Source organism: Phoxinus phoxinus, assembly GCF_949152265.1.
Source record: "Phoxinus phoxinus genome assembly, chromosome: 2".
NCBI classification, from domain to species: Eukaryota; Metazoa; Chordata; class Actinopteri; order Cypriniformes; family Leuciscidae; genus Phoxinus; species Phoxinus phoxinus.
The window spans coordinates 17,314,963-17,330,084 of NC_136877.1; the positions used below are offsets into that span (position 1 = coordinate 17,314,963).

At 37.7% G+C, this 15,122-nt stretch overlaps 1 protein-coding gene across 8 annotated transcripts in view; it reads right to left on the bottom strand.

Annotated features, from left to right (window-relative positions):
* Positions 1-15,122, bottom strand: part of LOC306993670 (protein phosphatase 3 catalytic subunit alpha) — a 165,447-nt gene that overhangs the window by 46,338 nt on the left and 103,987 nt on the right. For all 8 annotated transcript variants that reach the window (XM_079603645.1, XM_079603646.1, XM_079603643.1 and 5 more), the window contains exons 3-6: positions 9,136-9,260; positions 8,829-8,940; positions 8,256-8,401; positions 4,737-4,876 (exon numbers count right to left, since the gene is read on the bottom strand). In XM_079603645.1, the coding sequence (XP_079459771.1) occupies positions 4,737-4,876; positions 8,256-8,401; positions 8,829-8,940; positions 9,136-9,260 (523 nt within the window). The remainder of the gene's footprint in view (positions 1-4,736; positions 4,877-8,255; positions 8,402-8,828; positions 8,941-9,135; positions 9,261-15,122) is intronic.

The following is a 15,122-nucleotide window of genomic DNA, read 5'->3' on the forward strand; positions in this document are numbered from 1 at the left end:
CTAACAATGAATTATAAAAGTCTATAATGTGTTATGTGTATGCTAGGCCAAAGAGATGTGTTTTTAGTCTAGATTTGAACTGACAGAGAGTGTCTGCTTCCCGGACAATGTTAGGAAGACTGTTCCAAAGTGTTGGTGCTAAATAGGAAAAAGATCTACCGCCAGCAGTCGATTTTGATATTCTAGGTATTATTAACTGGCCGGAATTTTGAGATTGCAATGGACGTGAAGGACTATAATGCGTTAAGAGCTCGGTCAAATACTGGGGAACTAAACCATTTAGTGCTTTGTAAGTAATCAACAATATATTAAAATGTATACGATATTTAATAGGCAGCCAATGCAGAGTTGACAGAACCGGGCTAATATGGCCATACTTCCTGGTTCTGGTAAGAAATCTAGCTGCTGCATTTTGGACCAGCTGTAGTTTGTTTATTAAGCATGCAGTGCAACCACCCATAATAGCATTACAATAATCTAGCCTTGATGTCATTAACGCATTAACTAATTGTTCTGCCTTTTTCATTGAGAGCATATGACGTAATTTAAAAAAATTTTAAGATGAAAAAATTAGGTTTTACAGACACTAGACACGTGACTTTCAAATGAAAGATTGGTATCAAAGAACACACCCAGATTCCTAACTGACAACGAGGACTTGACAGAGCAGCCATCAAGTGTTAGACAGTATTTTAGGTTATTATGTGAGGAAGATTTTTGTCCAATAATTAGAATCTTTGTTTTTTCAGAATTAAAGGGATACTTCACCTCTGTAAATATGAATGTGTACTTAAAATGGGTCATTTATGTAGGAGAAATGTGAAATTATTTTTTAATTTGGAGCCTTCTAGAATGAGAAAAGCCAGAAAATGTATTTGTGGTTCATGTGGATGAAAGACAACAACTCCCAAAATGCACTTGCTTCACTGCCCTACGAGGCCACGCCTACCGGTAAGAGAGTGCAGTTTAACAACAAGGCTAGGCTACTAGTGAGTCTTCGTGACAAGTCTGCCCGGGATTTCGAGACCACCCAAAATGTCCAGGATTTGGCTTTTGCATTCTACAGTCGCCATTCACTATGTTTACTGTGGCGAGCAGGGCGAAACTGACGACCGTGGGAGAACAACGTGAGGCCGGTGGCATGATTACTGATGAGCGGCACCTGTGAGACGCACCGGTCTCGTATTTCCCACGGAGGAGCGGGAATTTTCTTAGCAATGTTAAAACGTACATTAACCCATCACTTGTTTAGCGTTCATGTAAACACTACATTCAGAGTCACCAATCGGAATGAATTCAGTTAGATTAAAACAAAATGTGAGCATGTAAACAATGATTGGCGACTGCAGAAAGCAAAAGCCGAATCTAGGACATCTCGATGGCCGGACATGTCCGGGAAAAAGAGGATGGTAACCCCTACTACTCAGCTTTCTCCACAGAAAAATAACCTGTTAGCTTAGCTTCTAAAAAAAGATGGCTGACACTATTTGTACATTCTGTGAGTGAGATTCTCCCCCAATCAAATTCAAAAATTATGATTTTTGTGTCATCTGAGGATTTTTTACAGACAAAAAATACATAAATCTCTTGTCTCAGGGGGACATGAGGGAGGGAAGCACGGTAGTTTGAAAATACTACAGGTTTTCTACTGATACAAAGCTTAATGCTGAATCCTGAAGTATCCCTTTAAGTAGCAGGAAATTGCTAGTCATCCAGCTATGCATTCTGTTAATTTTGTGAATTGATAAGTTTCGTCAGGGCGTGAAGAAATATAGAGCTGAGTATCATCAGCATAACAGTGAAAACTAATGTCATGCTTCCTAATGATACCTAAGGGTAGCATGTACAGAGTGAACAGCAATGGTCATAGTACTGAGCCTTGTGGTACACCATACTGAACTTTTGATCGATAGGACATCTCTTCATTTTCTGCTACAAACGGATAACGGTAAGATAAGTATGATTTTTCATTGAGAGTATATGACGTAATTTAGATATATTTTTGCATTCTGTGTTTTTATGTATTTTTTAAGCACTGCTATAAAGGAAAAGCACTTTAATGATTGCACTACTGGTTAGATGTAAAAACTGCATTTCGTTGTACTGGTTGTCCTTACTTGTGCAATAGGGTATAAGTCGAACGTCGCATGACGAAACCGGAAACCTGGTCTCATCGCATCCGCTTGTCATAGAAAGTGTTAACAGCCGTATGAACTGACGCCGATATCTATGGAATTTTAAGGTAATCAGCTAACCTACCTATCTCACTTTGTTATTGGCGTTTTATTCTATTTAAATATCTTAACGTTAGTGTGAAGATTTTTTTTTTTTTTTACTTTTAAATATCGATCTTCACATGCGAGGGACATTGGTTATGATCATCTTTGCTCGCTCCTTTTAAGTTATCTTGAGTAAAACAGTAAAAAAATGCATGAAGCACATACAAAAGACCTGAGCCGGAAGCGATGCGCTCGGTTTTCCGGTTTGTGATGCGACGTTCGACACATACCCTATGGCAATAAAGTTGAACCTAAGAACCTAATTTAAACCATGCTAGTGCAATTCCACTAATGGCAACATCATTTTCGAGTCTATTCAAAAGAATGTTGTGGTCGATGGTATCAAATGTAGCACTGAGATCCAGTAACATTAATAGACATACAACCACGATGGGATGATAAGAGCAAATCATTTGTGACTTTAACGAGAGCTGTCTCAGTACTATGGTACGGTCTAAATTCTGATTGAAAATCCTCGCAGATATAATTTCTAGCTAAAAAGGAACATAGTTGTGAAGATACTGCCTTTTCTAGTATCTTTGACAGAAAAGGTAGATTCGAGATCTCCCTGTAATTGACTAATTCTGTAGGATCAAGTTGCATTTTTTTAACAAGCGGTTTAATCATAGCCAGCTTAAAAGTTTTTGGTACGTATCCTAATGGCAAAGATGAATGAATGATATTAAGAAGAGGATCTATGACCTTTGGAAGCATCTCTTTCAGTAGCTTAGTCGGTATAGGGTCTAACATACATTCTGTCGATATAGATGATTTAACAAGTTTAGAAAATTCTTCCTCTCCTATATCAAATGAATGAATCAAATTTGTCGTCAGGGAGACTACACTGCACTTCCTGATGCAATACTGTAGTAGACGGTTGCATGATTATATTTTTCTCCCTAATATTACCAATCTTGGAAGTAAAGAAGTTCATAAAGTCATTACTGCTGTTCTGCTTGGAAACGTCTGGGCTTGAAGCTTTGTTTTTCGTAAGTTTAGCCACTGTTTCAAATAAATACCTAGGGTTTTGTTTATTTTCTTCTAATAGGGTTGAAACATACGCAGATCTAGCAGCTTTTAAGGCCTCTCTGTATGCAATCGTGCTCTCTTTCCATGAAATACCTCGTTTAGTTTTTTTTCCGGTTGAGTCTGTGATTTATACTGTAACATCCGTTTGTTCATTGTGTGTCAAGTTGCAGTTTGTTTGAAATAACGAACCTCATCATCACCCGAAAGAAAACTCGATGAAGTGCTATTGGAAGACATCATAGCTTCTTGGTACATAACGGCTACCATAGTTGTAACACGCATTTGAAAAAGTGAGGCGCTAGAGAGCACTATTCGTTTGAATGCAAAATACAATTTCACTTCTAGATGGGAGAAATTTCTACACAGTGTACCTTTGAAGTATTTTGCAGTTAACATACATATTTTCTTCTCAACCTGTATTTTTTTTGTGACCCTGCTGACACAATGAATATTTCGCTGTCGGATCATGCCTTAATTTTATAATTTATAAAGTATTGCATCCTTCTCATGGGCGTTTCATAAGTAGACTTTTCAGTGCGAGTTAAATATATATTTTACCTTTTGATAAAAACGGGCTAATAGTTATGCACATCTGAATATAAGGTTTTTTTTTATGTTAAGCCCTCATCAACATTTCCATATGGCCTAAAAATTATAGTGTACAGTATTAATAGTAATTATTAAGATTATTGTGGCTTTTAATTGCTAAAATGTGCTTGAAAAAAAATATGATCAGAACATAATATGATCAGAATATCAACTTGGCTAATAATTATGCAAGCACTGTATATTAATTTGCACTGTATAATAAATTGCCAATGTAAGCAGACCATCTAAAAAAAAACCCCACACATATAAGACCAATTTTTTTAAACATTTGTTGTCAGGGTCCAAATCTAAGCTATTGTGTGGAAAGAAAATGTCAGAATTAAACCTGCTATTTATCTCTTGCATTTACCGATTGAGACCACCATCTAAAGGTCATATCAAGCTTCCAAGTCCTATTTACACCTACTGAAACTATGTAGCCTATTGAAAATCTGACCTCATATCATCTGATACAATAACTATTTTTTCTATCAACAGAGACAGTGATAGTTGAGAAGTTGCCTGATAACTGAATTCACACAACCAATTTCATTCTGCTGCCATTCTATATGGCATCCTCCTTGTTGAGGCACATGTATGCCATTTCTATTCTGTGATATGGAGGGTTTCAGAAAAACGTAGAGGCAGGAAATATAATATGAATATACCCAATCTTTTCTGGCATGTCAATTCACTAATTTATCTCATTGTGCAATATGCTCACATAACACACTATAAGAATTATTACAATGAATCTCATGTCTAGGAATGCATAATATTTCATGTTAAAGGATGTTTTTTTTGTGCTTTCTGGTTTCCTTTTTGATGTGCTTTTGGTACCTGTAGAAATAGGAGCAGCCTCTCACTGTGTTGTGTGTGAAATGTTCCTGGGTCTTCTCATTCCCAAAGTCCTCTAGTGGGTCCGACCAAAGCAAGTCACACATTGGTCCATATGCAGGAGGCTCTTTGAATCTGTCTAACTGGAAAAGGTAAATACACTATATACTACAGAGTACTCCCGGGTTAGATAAAGCAGCATTATTAACAGAAAAAAAACAGAGAATAGAATAGATAAAATCTGTATATTGTGGAAACTTTTTTTTAATTACTATATGGCCACATAAGAAAAACATAGTATTTTGCAAGATTAAAGAGTCCAAACCAATTTGACCAAAGTTTTATCTGATTTAGGGCCAGATAAACAGTGCAAATTAGCATGACAGTGCAAGTTCCAAAACAGAGCCGATCGGAGTGTAAAGCTCTGCGTGTGATCTACTGATATTAGCGCCTGGTTTAAGACATGTTTCTTTGGCTGGTACTGGCACAAATACCAGTAAATTGTCAAGCGCAAACCTTAGTAAATCACCTTGCGTCATGATTAATTTAAATACTCTCCTCCCATAAATTTTGCATCTGAAAGGGAAACACATATAATAATATATAATTTTTCACTGCGTGTCTTTAGTAAATCCTGACAGTAGTCTTTTATTGCCAAAATAAGGTTTGAGCTGGCGCAAGCTCTTCCGGCCCTTATGCTTTAAAGAGGTATTGCTGTTGGACTAAGGCTAACATGCCAGTCACTGCCAATGCAAAGTTAATGTTTTTCTACAAGGCTAATGCGTCCTTTGATAACAGCTTGGCCCTCTAATAAAAGATTCCACTACATTTAACCTACATAAGCAGTGTAACAAATTATTCTAAATGATCCTCAGATTAAAACCAAACTGAATTAAGAGCTCAGTGTAGATAAGAACTGAATTGGTTAAAGGACAAGTTCGGTATTTTACACTTAAAGCCCTGTTTTCAGATCGTTTCTGATTAAATTGAACGGTTAAGATTGAAATTTGGACACATGCTGCTGGCTCGAGAATTTTTGGTTTCTGTGGTTGCACCCCCCCCCACCTCCACAATGGCACAAAGGTGCACTGGAAATATCCTTCCTAAAACGCATTAAACTTTCGTTTACAAAGACGTGAAACTCACCGAGTGGTCAGGGGTGTTCACTGATATGCTCACAAAAATCGCTGCAAAAGATGCTTTCCAACAGGTGTTTTACCATTCATTGTAAAACTGTGGACCTATTTTTCCAAACGCCTCACACCCGTACATTCTTCCGTTGAGAGCTTGAATAATAGACACTGCAGCCCAGTTGGTGGCGGTGGAGTAATACCGTACCTCACAGCACATCCAATACAAGTCAATGGAGTTGGACAAAAACTACGATAAAACCTGTTGAAAAGCATCTTTTGCAGCGATTTTTGTGTGAGCATATCAGCAGGGACGGACTGGGACTAAAACATGGCCCTGGACTTTGACTAGGCCCGGCCCAAAGCAATCGGCGCGCAGAAACTTGACAACAATAACGCCTGGCATGAGTGTCACAAGACTTTAATTGTGGCTCATGATACTTTTATCAATTGTGGCATATTATTCTAGATTAACATGAATACTCACATATAAATGGAGGTCTCAACACACTGCAGTCCTGTGTAAAAAACCTCTAGGCTGTGACTGTCTGACATGGGGCGCTTAAAGTAATTTAAAGTTGAGCTGGAGTGGGTGTCTTTCTCTGCTCTTGGTCTAAGCTCAACCTGAATAAACAAATGATGGAATGGATAAAAAGAAAAAACAGGTTTTATTCCAAGATAGCATGGCATAGATTGTATAACAGCATATTATACAATCTATTCCATGCTGTCTAAAAATGAATTTATTACTTAATAGCCTAATCTTATTTAATTTATGCAGTAAATAATCTTACTGCACAAATAATAATACCACATCTAAATTAAAATACACCATTACAAATGTAACTTCTGTATTCAAAATCTTCAAAGTTTGTAAGCATTAACTAATGTTACCAACATTTTTAAAAGTAAAAGCACAACATATTTCTTAATATTAGCTACTGCATGTGGCATTTTACAGCTAAAATGTTGAAGTTTAGCTGTTTTAACTACTGTAATCATTAAAAATGTAGCAACCTGAATATCACTTCCTAACATCATCCCTAGCAAGTAACTCTCTTTCTCCTCTCATGTTCCAAACTTACTTGCCCTGGATCTACCTGTGGAACAGCTCATCTTCCTGTCCCTCATCATCACTGGTGCATGTTGCTGCATAGCTGTCTGGCTCACTTCTTCACTGCTGCTAATATTTAACTGTGAGGTGCTGCTGCTGGCTGTGCTGCTAAATATTTCAGTTAGTCTGCGACATTTAGGGGCTTCAGTATCGAAATTCCACAATTTTTTGCGGAACTCTCGCCTTCTCAGCCCCGCCCTTTTCTTTCAGTTTTTTATCCGCGGCCGCGTTAACAGGGAAAAAAACAGGCGATGACTGCATGCGTGGCGGGTGGTGGGCCGGCCCGCCGGCCGTCCTGGAGTACCGGCCGTTCTGTGATTCTCCAGATCACACAGATGGCCAGTCCGCCCCTGCATATCAGTGAACAGCCTTGACCACTCGGTGAGTTTCACGTCTTTGTAAACGAAAGTTTAATGCGTTTTAGGAAGGATTATTCCAGTGCACCTATGCAGCCATTGTGGAGGTGGGGGGGTGCTACCACAGAAACCGAAAATTCTCAGGCCAGCAGCATGTGTCCAAATTTCAATCTTAACCTGTCTATTTCATCAGAAACGATCTGAAAACAGGGCTTTAAGTGTAAAATACCGAACTTGTCCTTTAATTACTTCCCCCTAATCATCAGAGCATTGGATCTCAGTCATGATAGCAGCTGGGCTTTGACTAAATCACATCATATTTTTGTAGTTGCTTTTTCTAATAGTTTTTATTAATTCACTTAGCAAGGGAATGGGGACGAAAATTTTCACATTTTGTTCCTACTGATAAAAGTAATCTTTAAGAGAAAGAAACACAAGATAATGGCTTTTTAAGGACATTTAATAGAGATGAGGACATTGACTTAGGAAAAATACTTTAGAGAGGTAGGGAGCAGTAACCTGGTCATTTTGAAAGTTTATTCTCCATAGGAAACATATTATTGAAATCAGAATTTCTACATTACAGTGATAAAAAGAACAAATATCAGATTCATCATTTGTGCTCTGAACTGCAGGACCCTGAATATAATGTTTTTAAAAATGGCCTCTTTGTGGAAATGAACATGATTACCACTGTATCTTTTAGCTAGAGACTGATCATGTGTTAAAGTCTAAAATGAGAGTTAATAATGTTAGAGTCCCTTTTTAGTGGACTAAAAAGTAGGAATGTTTTTTTCTTGATGATCACTTTACTTACACATACAATAACATGTAGCACTCCAAAGTACTGGTGTTAATAGAATAATAAATCAAAGACTGGTTAGTTAAACAGGGAAATGACAATAGTTTGTTATATACATACTTTCCTGATGTCATCAAGGTTTGTGATTTCAGGGGACAGTCCTCCGTGCACACACAGGAATTGTTGGTTCATGAGTGCTGCCAGGGGAAGACAGTCAAAAGCATCCATACACGCATCATACACCCGCTCCGAATACTTAATTCTACCTGTCAAGGGATGAAGGAGGAGCGACCAGTTAAGATGGAGGAAAAAAGAAAATGACCACACATTAACACACTCTCAATCTTAGATGGAAAGTCTTAAAAAAACCATCCAAACACTTCTTTAAAAAAACAACAACAGAGATTTAATATGAGGTGAAGGCTTTTTGGTCCAGTCCAAAAACAAAAGTTTTTACACATGAAAACATTAAGATAAGCCAATAAAATGTCTGAATTCAAATCCTGAGCCGGGAAGTGGCTTTACTTCTAACTAGAAATCCCAGAAAATAGATAGTAGTATATGATCTGTGACCAGACCCAGCTCCCATTTATTTTTCTTATAGATGACAGTTTACTTAAGTTTTATATTGCAAAATTCAACAGTCAAAGTGGTATGTACTATGATTATCGATGATGTGGCAGTCATACTTACATTCCTGTTTAAAAGTGAAATACTCAGTTAAATGTCTACATTCGTGGTTCCCACGCAGCAAAAACAGTGTTTTGGGGTAAAGGATTTTTAAGGCCCATAGGTACAGCACACACTATGGACACACACACACACACACACACAAAAAAAAACAAGAGTAAAACAAAATGATTAGATTTAAAAGATACAACTGAAGCAGATTAAATCTAAAAACAATTAGACAGATTTGGGTCAATATTTTATTATTATTAAAAATTAATAGAATGTATGAAGTGCATTAATTATTGTTCAGATAATAGCAGTGACTTACTTCAATACTGAAATATCCTCTGTCCACATAATCACCCAGAAAAAGGTATCGTGTGCTGGCTGGAGACCCTCCTACTTCAAAGAGCTTCATCAAGTCAAAGAACTGCCCATGAATGTCTCCACAAACTAGAGGAAACATACACAAACAGTTATTCTCAGTGCATTTCTATCATTATTAGCGTTATTTCATCATCATTATAAGTGCTGTGCTGAGTCTGACACAATTATGTACATATTGTGAAGGGTTGTTAGTATGGTTGTAAGAGTTGTTAGAATGTTAGTACAGTACATACATTAGCTGACAAAAAACATGAATAATACACAAGTTGATACAACATAATACAGATTTGTGCACAATACCACCAACCCTTACAGAACTGTGCACAATACTAAACATTTTCTTCCCGTGTCAAGACTTGGAACAGGCACAGTAGACATCCATTCTGTTTCTGAACAACACTGCTGCAGGCTTTTTAAATAAAATGCGTCACCTGGCCCCCTGTTGTATGAATAATAAATAAATATGTACTGTGTGGGCTGAAAGACAGCTTTGTGTAAAAACATGTGTGCTGGCCCCTGGTAATATATCCAGTAACATAGTTTTGACATCCTAATAGAGCAGGTGGAGAGAGGAGAAAGGCTTGCTGGTGTGAGCTCTGGAAACACAGGAAAAAGAAAGTTTAAATCCCTCCTGGGGACCTCACTTTGACCACTGCTGCTCTGCCCTAAAGCAAGGCAATAACACTTCATCTCATCCAGCAGTGACTGGTCTGGAGGGTGGAAAGGCACACAAACACACTCTCACTATATAAAAAAACAGATCTGCTATGCACCTGTCCAAAGCAGTGAAAAGACCATTTTTTACAGTGTTTGTATTAAAAATATTTGTTTTATAAATATTTAAAAGTATAAAAACATGTTAATATATACAAATATTAAACAATTATTATTATTATTATTATTAACAACATGGAGGATAAAACAAATACTGTATTAGGAAAGTAAATAAATGAGGAGTTATGCATATTTCCTCTCACAAAAGGGGCAAATATATCTCGTTATTTGATCTAAACAATAATACAGTTTATGTGATATTTTATTAAAAGGTATGTCATCCCCAGCTGTTTACAACACATGATAATGAACATAAAGTAAACATAAAATGGCATCATCTGGTTTCAATTAGAGTATAACTTTGGCAATTTAAAGATGACCATTTAAGAATATTTGCCTGGTAGTGTTCAACATGGATCACATCCTCTTTGCATCAAAATACTCAGTGGACTGACACATCACACAAGTTTAACCCATACCCATTCCACGTGAACTAAAAGGAAATATTTTATATTCTGAGATCAAAAGGGAAAAAATGAAAACAAGATACTTGAGTCAATTTCCAGGTGTTCCTTTAAGATAATATACAGTCTGATTTGTTGGTATTCTTCATTGGCAATCGTTTATGCCTACAAAATGACATGTGTGAAATCAGCCTCAAGACAATAGCGTGCAACAGCAGCACATCACTGTGACTGACGTAACATACTGTCAGAGAGGCACTGAGATATCATTTCTCCATGGTAACTGAGCAGAAAGCTGGGTTCTGTTACCTTGTCAATTTGGAATGCAAATGTTATTAAGAAAACTGTCTTTCGCCTTCATACAACCAATCAGTATTTTCACTCTTCTTGTCAAAATGTCCATATCAAATTACTAGATCTCAGTCTCCAGATACAGGCTCCATCGACACTTTGTGCTATCCTGATTACACTAGGGCCAGTGCTAAAGTCATTTATTTTTACATGTCAATATTAGTCATTCCTTCTTTATTTCTTATTCATAGGAATGTAATGAATTTTACGAGTGCTTCTTCAATTATGCTTAATGTAATTTGCTTGAGCATGCAAATTCATGACTCATTCACTAGGGATCTTGTATTTAAAGTATTTCTTGTGACTGCAATGAGAGCTGAGAGCTTATGCAGGCCTTTTTGGCAACTCATATGTAAACAGAGTTATCAATTATGATATTATGTGCACCAAGATCAAATTCTTTTTTCCCCTTTTCTCTCCAACAAGCACCACTACTGCAGTAGCTGTAGTTTCCAGGGGTTGGAATATATTGGGTCTGCTACTCGGTGATTGAATATTCTTGAAAAAGTCTATCCACCATATCATCAAAATGTAATCACCACCTCTTGTTAGAATAACCAGTTGGGTAACTGTTCTTCTCAGCAGTAGAACTGTGTGATTTTTTGACATGAACTAACACATATACTGAAATCCTAAATTTAATTGGAAAACAGCGCAGGTACATTGTGAACTGATTTTAGGGATATTGCATATTTTGATTGCCACGATGCATCTTGCACATTTCACAACACTAAATTAAATGGCCAGTGAGTTGTGCTAAAAAGCATGTTTATGCGAAATGTGAATCCTGCATTTTTTTTTTGTTGGTTGTTGTATGCATCACGGCATTTCGGAAATAAAATGTCTGTTTAGTGGTGCTAAAAGCTAAATGATCTATCACGTTTGAAAATAATGTTGCACTTACACTACACTCCACGCAGTAGGCATACAGTGCATTGTGTTCAGTTACGAAAGTTACATGGTAAAACTCTCTCAAAAATGTTAGTGAGGTATAGATAAGTATAACTTTGTATGTCTAGACTATATATTTTAATAAAATTTCCTAGTGTCCCACTTTAGAAAACGTGGGTTCTAAAAGTGGGACAGTATGGTTAGCCTTATGTGGGACAGTACTTCAGTCAGTCAAAAATGTGTGGTGGGGCATGGTTTGTGGGACAATTTTTTTTATTTACAGGGTTTTAGTGTTGTTATGCAATATTAGAATGCTGTTACCGCAGACGTTTAAAGGGTTAGTTCACCCACAAATGAAAATTATTTCAGTAATTACTCACCTTCATGTTGTTCCAACCCCCTAAGACTTTCGTTCATCTTCGGAAGACAAATTAATATATTTTTGATGAGATATTTTTGAGCAGTCTCACTCCTTCGTAGGCTAGGTAATTGCATCTGCCGGCCCAGAAAAGTTATTAAAGACATCGTTAAAATAGTCCAAGTGACTACAGTGGCTCAACCTTAAGTTTATCAAGTGACGAGAATACCTTTTGTGCACAAAAAACAACAAAAATAACAACTTTATCAGACTATTAATTTCTTCCGTATGGGCCTCTGCGTGAGTTCCCGAGAGCGCCACGACACATGCGCGAGAACTGATAAGATGACACCAAATGGGTCTCGACCTAGTGTCTAAAATGGTTCTAAAGTGTGCATTTCCTGGATGTCCGAATCGTGAGAAACCAACCTTTCCACTTACCTTCAAGGCTTACCTTTCACACTTTCCCATCAAATGATCGTGAGCGTCAGTTCTTCAATTCTCGCGCATGTGTCGTGGTCCACACGGAAGAAAATGAATAGTTGAATAAAGTCGTTATTTTTTGCGCACAAAAAGTATTATCGACGCTTGATAAACTTAAGGTTGAGCCACTGTAGTCACTTGGACTATTTTAACGATGTCTATACTAACTTTTCTGGGATGGCAGATATCGATTACCTAGCAGCCTATGAAGGAGTGAGCCAGCTCTCAGATTTCATCAAAAATATCTTAATTTGTGTTCCGAAGATGAACGAAAGTCTTACGGGGTTGGAACAACATGAGGGTGAGTAATTACTGACATAATTAAATTTTTTGGGTGAACTAACCCTTTAAGGTTTGGGTTGTTGTTTTTTTAGCAAGTTGCAAAATGTTATATTTTGCCTTCAAATAGGCCTAGGCTATGCCTGTTGGGGTTGTATTTGTTTGTTGTTAAGTAAAATGAAATACAGAACAGTCAGGAATTCTGACTGTGCATTTAACTCTTTTCATATCTACATTACGTAACATAGGTCTATGATAACAGTAGCTTATTGTCTTTATAATAAATGCATCAAAACTATCATCAAAACTACCAGCAGCCATATCACCCTGTAGCCCAAGACTGGTTTCCCACTGAAGCTAAGCGGGGCTGAGCCTGGTTAGTACTTGGATGGGAGACGGGAACACCAGGTTGCTGCTGGAAGAGGTGTTAGTGTGGCCAGCAGGGGGCGCTCACCCTGTGGTCTGAGTGGGTCCTAACACCCCAGTGTAGTGACGGGGACACTATACTGACAAAGAGCGCCGTCCTTCGGATGAGACGTTAAACCGAGGTCCTGACTCTCTGTGGTCATTAAAAATCCCAGGATGTCTTTCGAAAGAGTAGGGGTGTAACCCCGGCATCCTGGCCAAATTTGCCCAGTGGCCTCTGTCCATCATGGCCTCCTAATCATCCTCCTATATATACTAATTGGCTTCATCACTGTCTCCTCTCCACCAGTAAGCTGGTGTGTGGTGGGCGTTCTGGCGCAATATGGCTGCCGTCGCATCATCCAGGTGGATGCTGCACATTGGTGGTGGTTGAGGAGATTCCCCCCTTCTATGTAAAGCGCTTTGAGTGTCCAGAAAAGCGCTATATAAATGTAATAAATTATTATTATTATTATTATTATCATATTGTATTATTTTTTTTTATTATGTTTCATCCATCCATAATCATGAATCGTGATTTCTTATTAAAATTGTTTGTATGCACATTTCACGCACAAGTTTGTGCATATGCATGATTATATATGAGACCCAATGTTTTGTATACGTTTTCATATCTGAATAACGATAGGAAAAAAATAAAAATAAACACAAAAGACCTCTGCCATCAGCTCCATGACGTATGCTGTCATTTGAATACAAATTGGACACTTGTTGAAGATTCTTAAACTTTAATCCACAAATGTATTTGTCCGCACACAAGCAAATGTCTGTGTGCATGTGTGCTGCTTTCCCCTGTGACCAGGAGAGTAGAACAGTCAAATGTCTTGTGGAATCGACCAATTAGCATCTGTTGAAGAGACTGTGGCAGGAAGCAATTAGGCAGACTTATGAGACTCCAGAGACAACATTATCTGTAGTGAATCTGCCTTCCTCAGACTAGCTGTCCGTAAACATGTCCTTTAACAGAAAGACTCTTTAAAAGGTACACTGTGTAGTTTTTTAAGTATTTTATTAACTAAAATCAATGTCTTTATTCATAAATATGTCCTCATTGGTGTAAAATAACCTCTGCCACTGATACGACTTATCCTCGTAAGCGAAGAATTTCTCATTTTTATTTATATGGGACGGGCAAGTCCATGGAGGCTTCCATGTCGCTCCGCCAGCTTGAAAAATTATAATTACAAAAAGCACTAGCCTACATCAACGCGTTTCCACAACGTGTTTTTGTTCAGAGCCAGCGTCACGTGACTTAAACCAGCTGAGACGGACAAGGAGATCTGTGAGAGGCGCTTGTCACTGCCCCGGCAAATTTGAAAGGCTGCACTGCACTGTACTTCATAATGCAAGATCATACTTATGCCAAGCCACAGGTTAAGGAATCCTCGTCGCCAAAAAAGCAAAAAAAAAAAAACATTTTTATTTGTGACTGGCGAATTCAAAAACGGGGGAAAATATCGGATGGCTTTTCCCAGGTGGAAAGAGCTAATGAAGAAGAAAGACTTTGAAAAGGATGTCTTTCTTCTTGACTGATAAGTCAATGTTACGGTCTAAATTACAAGCTTTTATCATTGCTTGGTTGAGTAATTCATTATATAGGCAGCATAACAGTAGAACATGTATAGCTAAACTTGATGAAGTGCTATTGGAAGACATGTTGTCATAGCTTCTTGGTACATAACGGCTACTGTAGTTGCAACACGCATTTGAAAAAGCGCTAGAGAGGCGCTAGAGAGCACTATTCGCTTGAATGCAAAATACAATTTCACCTAGATGGGAGAAATTCCTACACAAGTGCACCTTTAAAGACGCTTGATGTCAGCAAATTGTGACTCACACATCTGAAGAAAATTCTGTGAAATTTTGTTAAGGTGCAGTCATTCACGGGAGAATGACTATTAT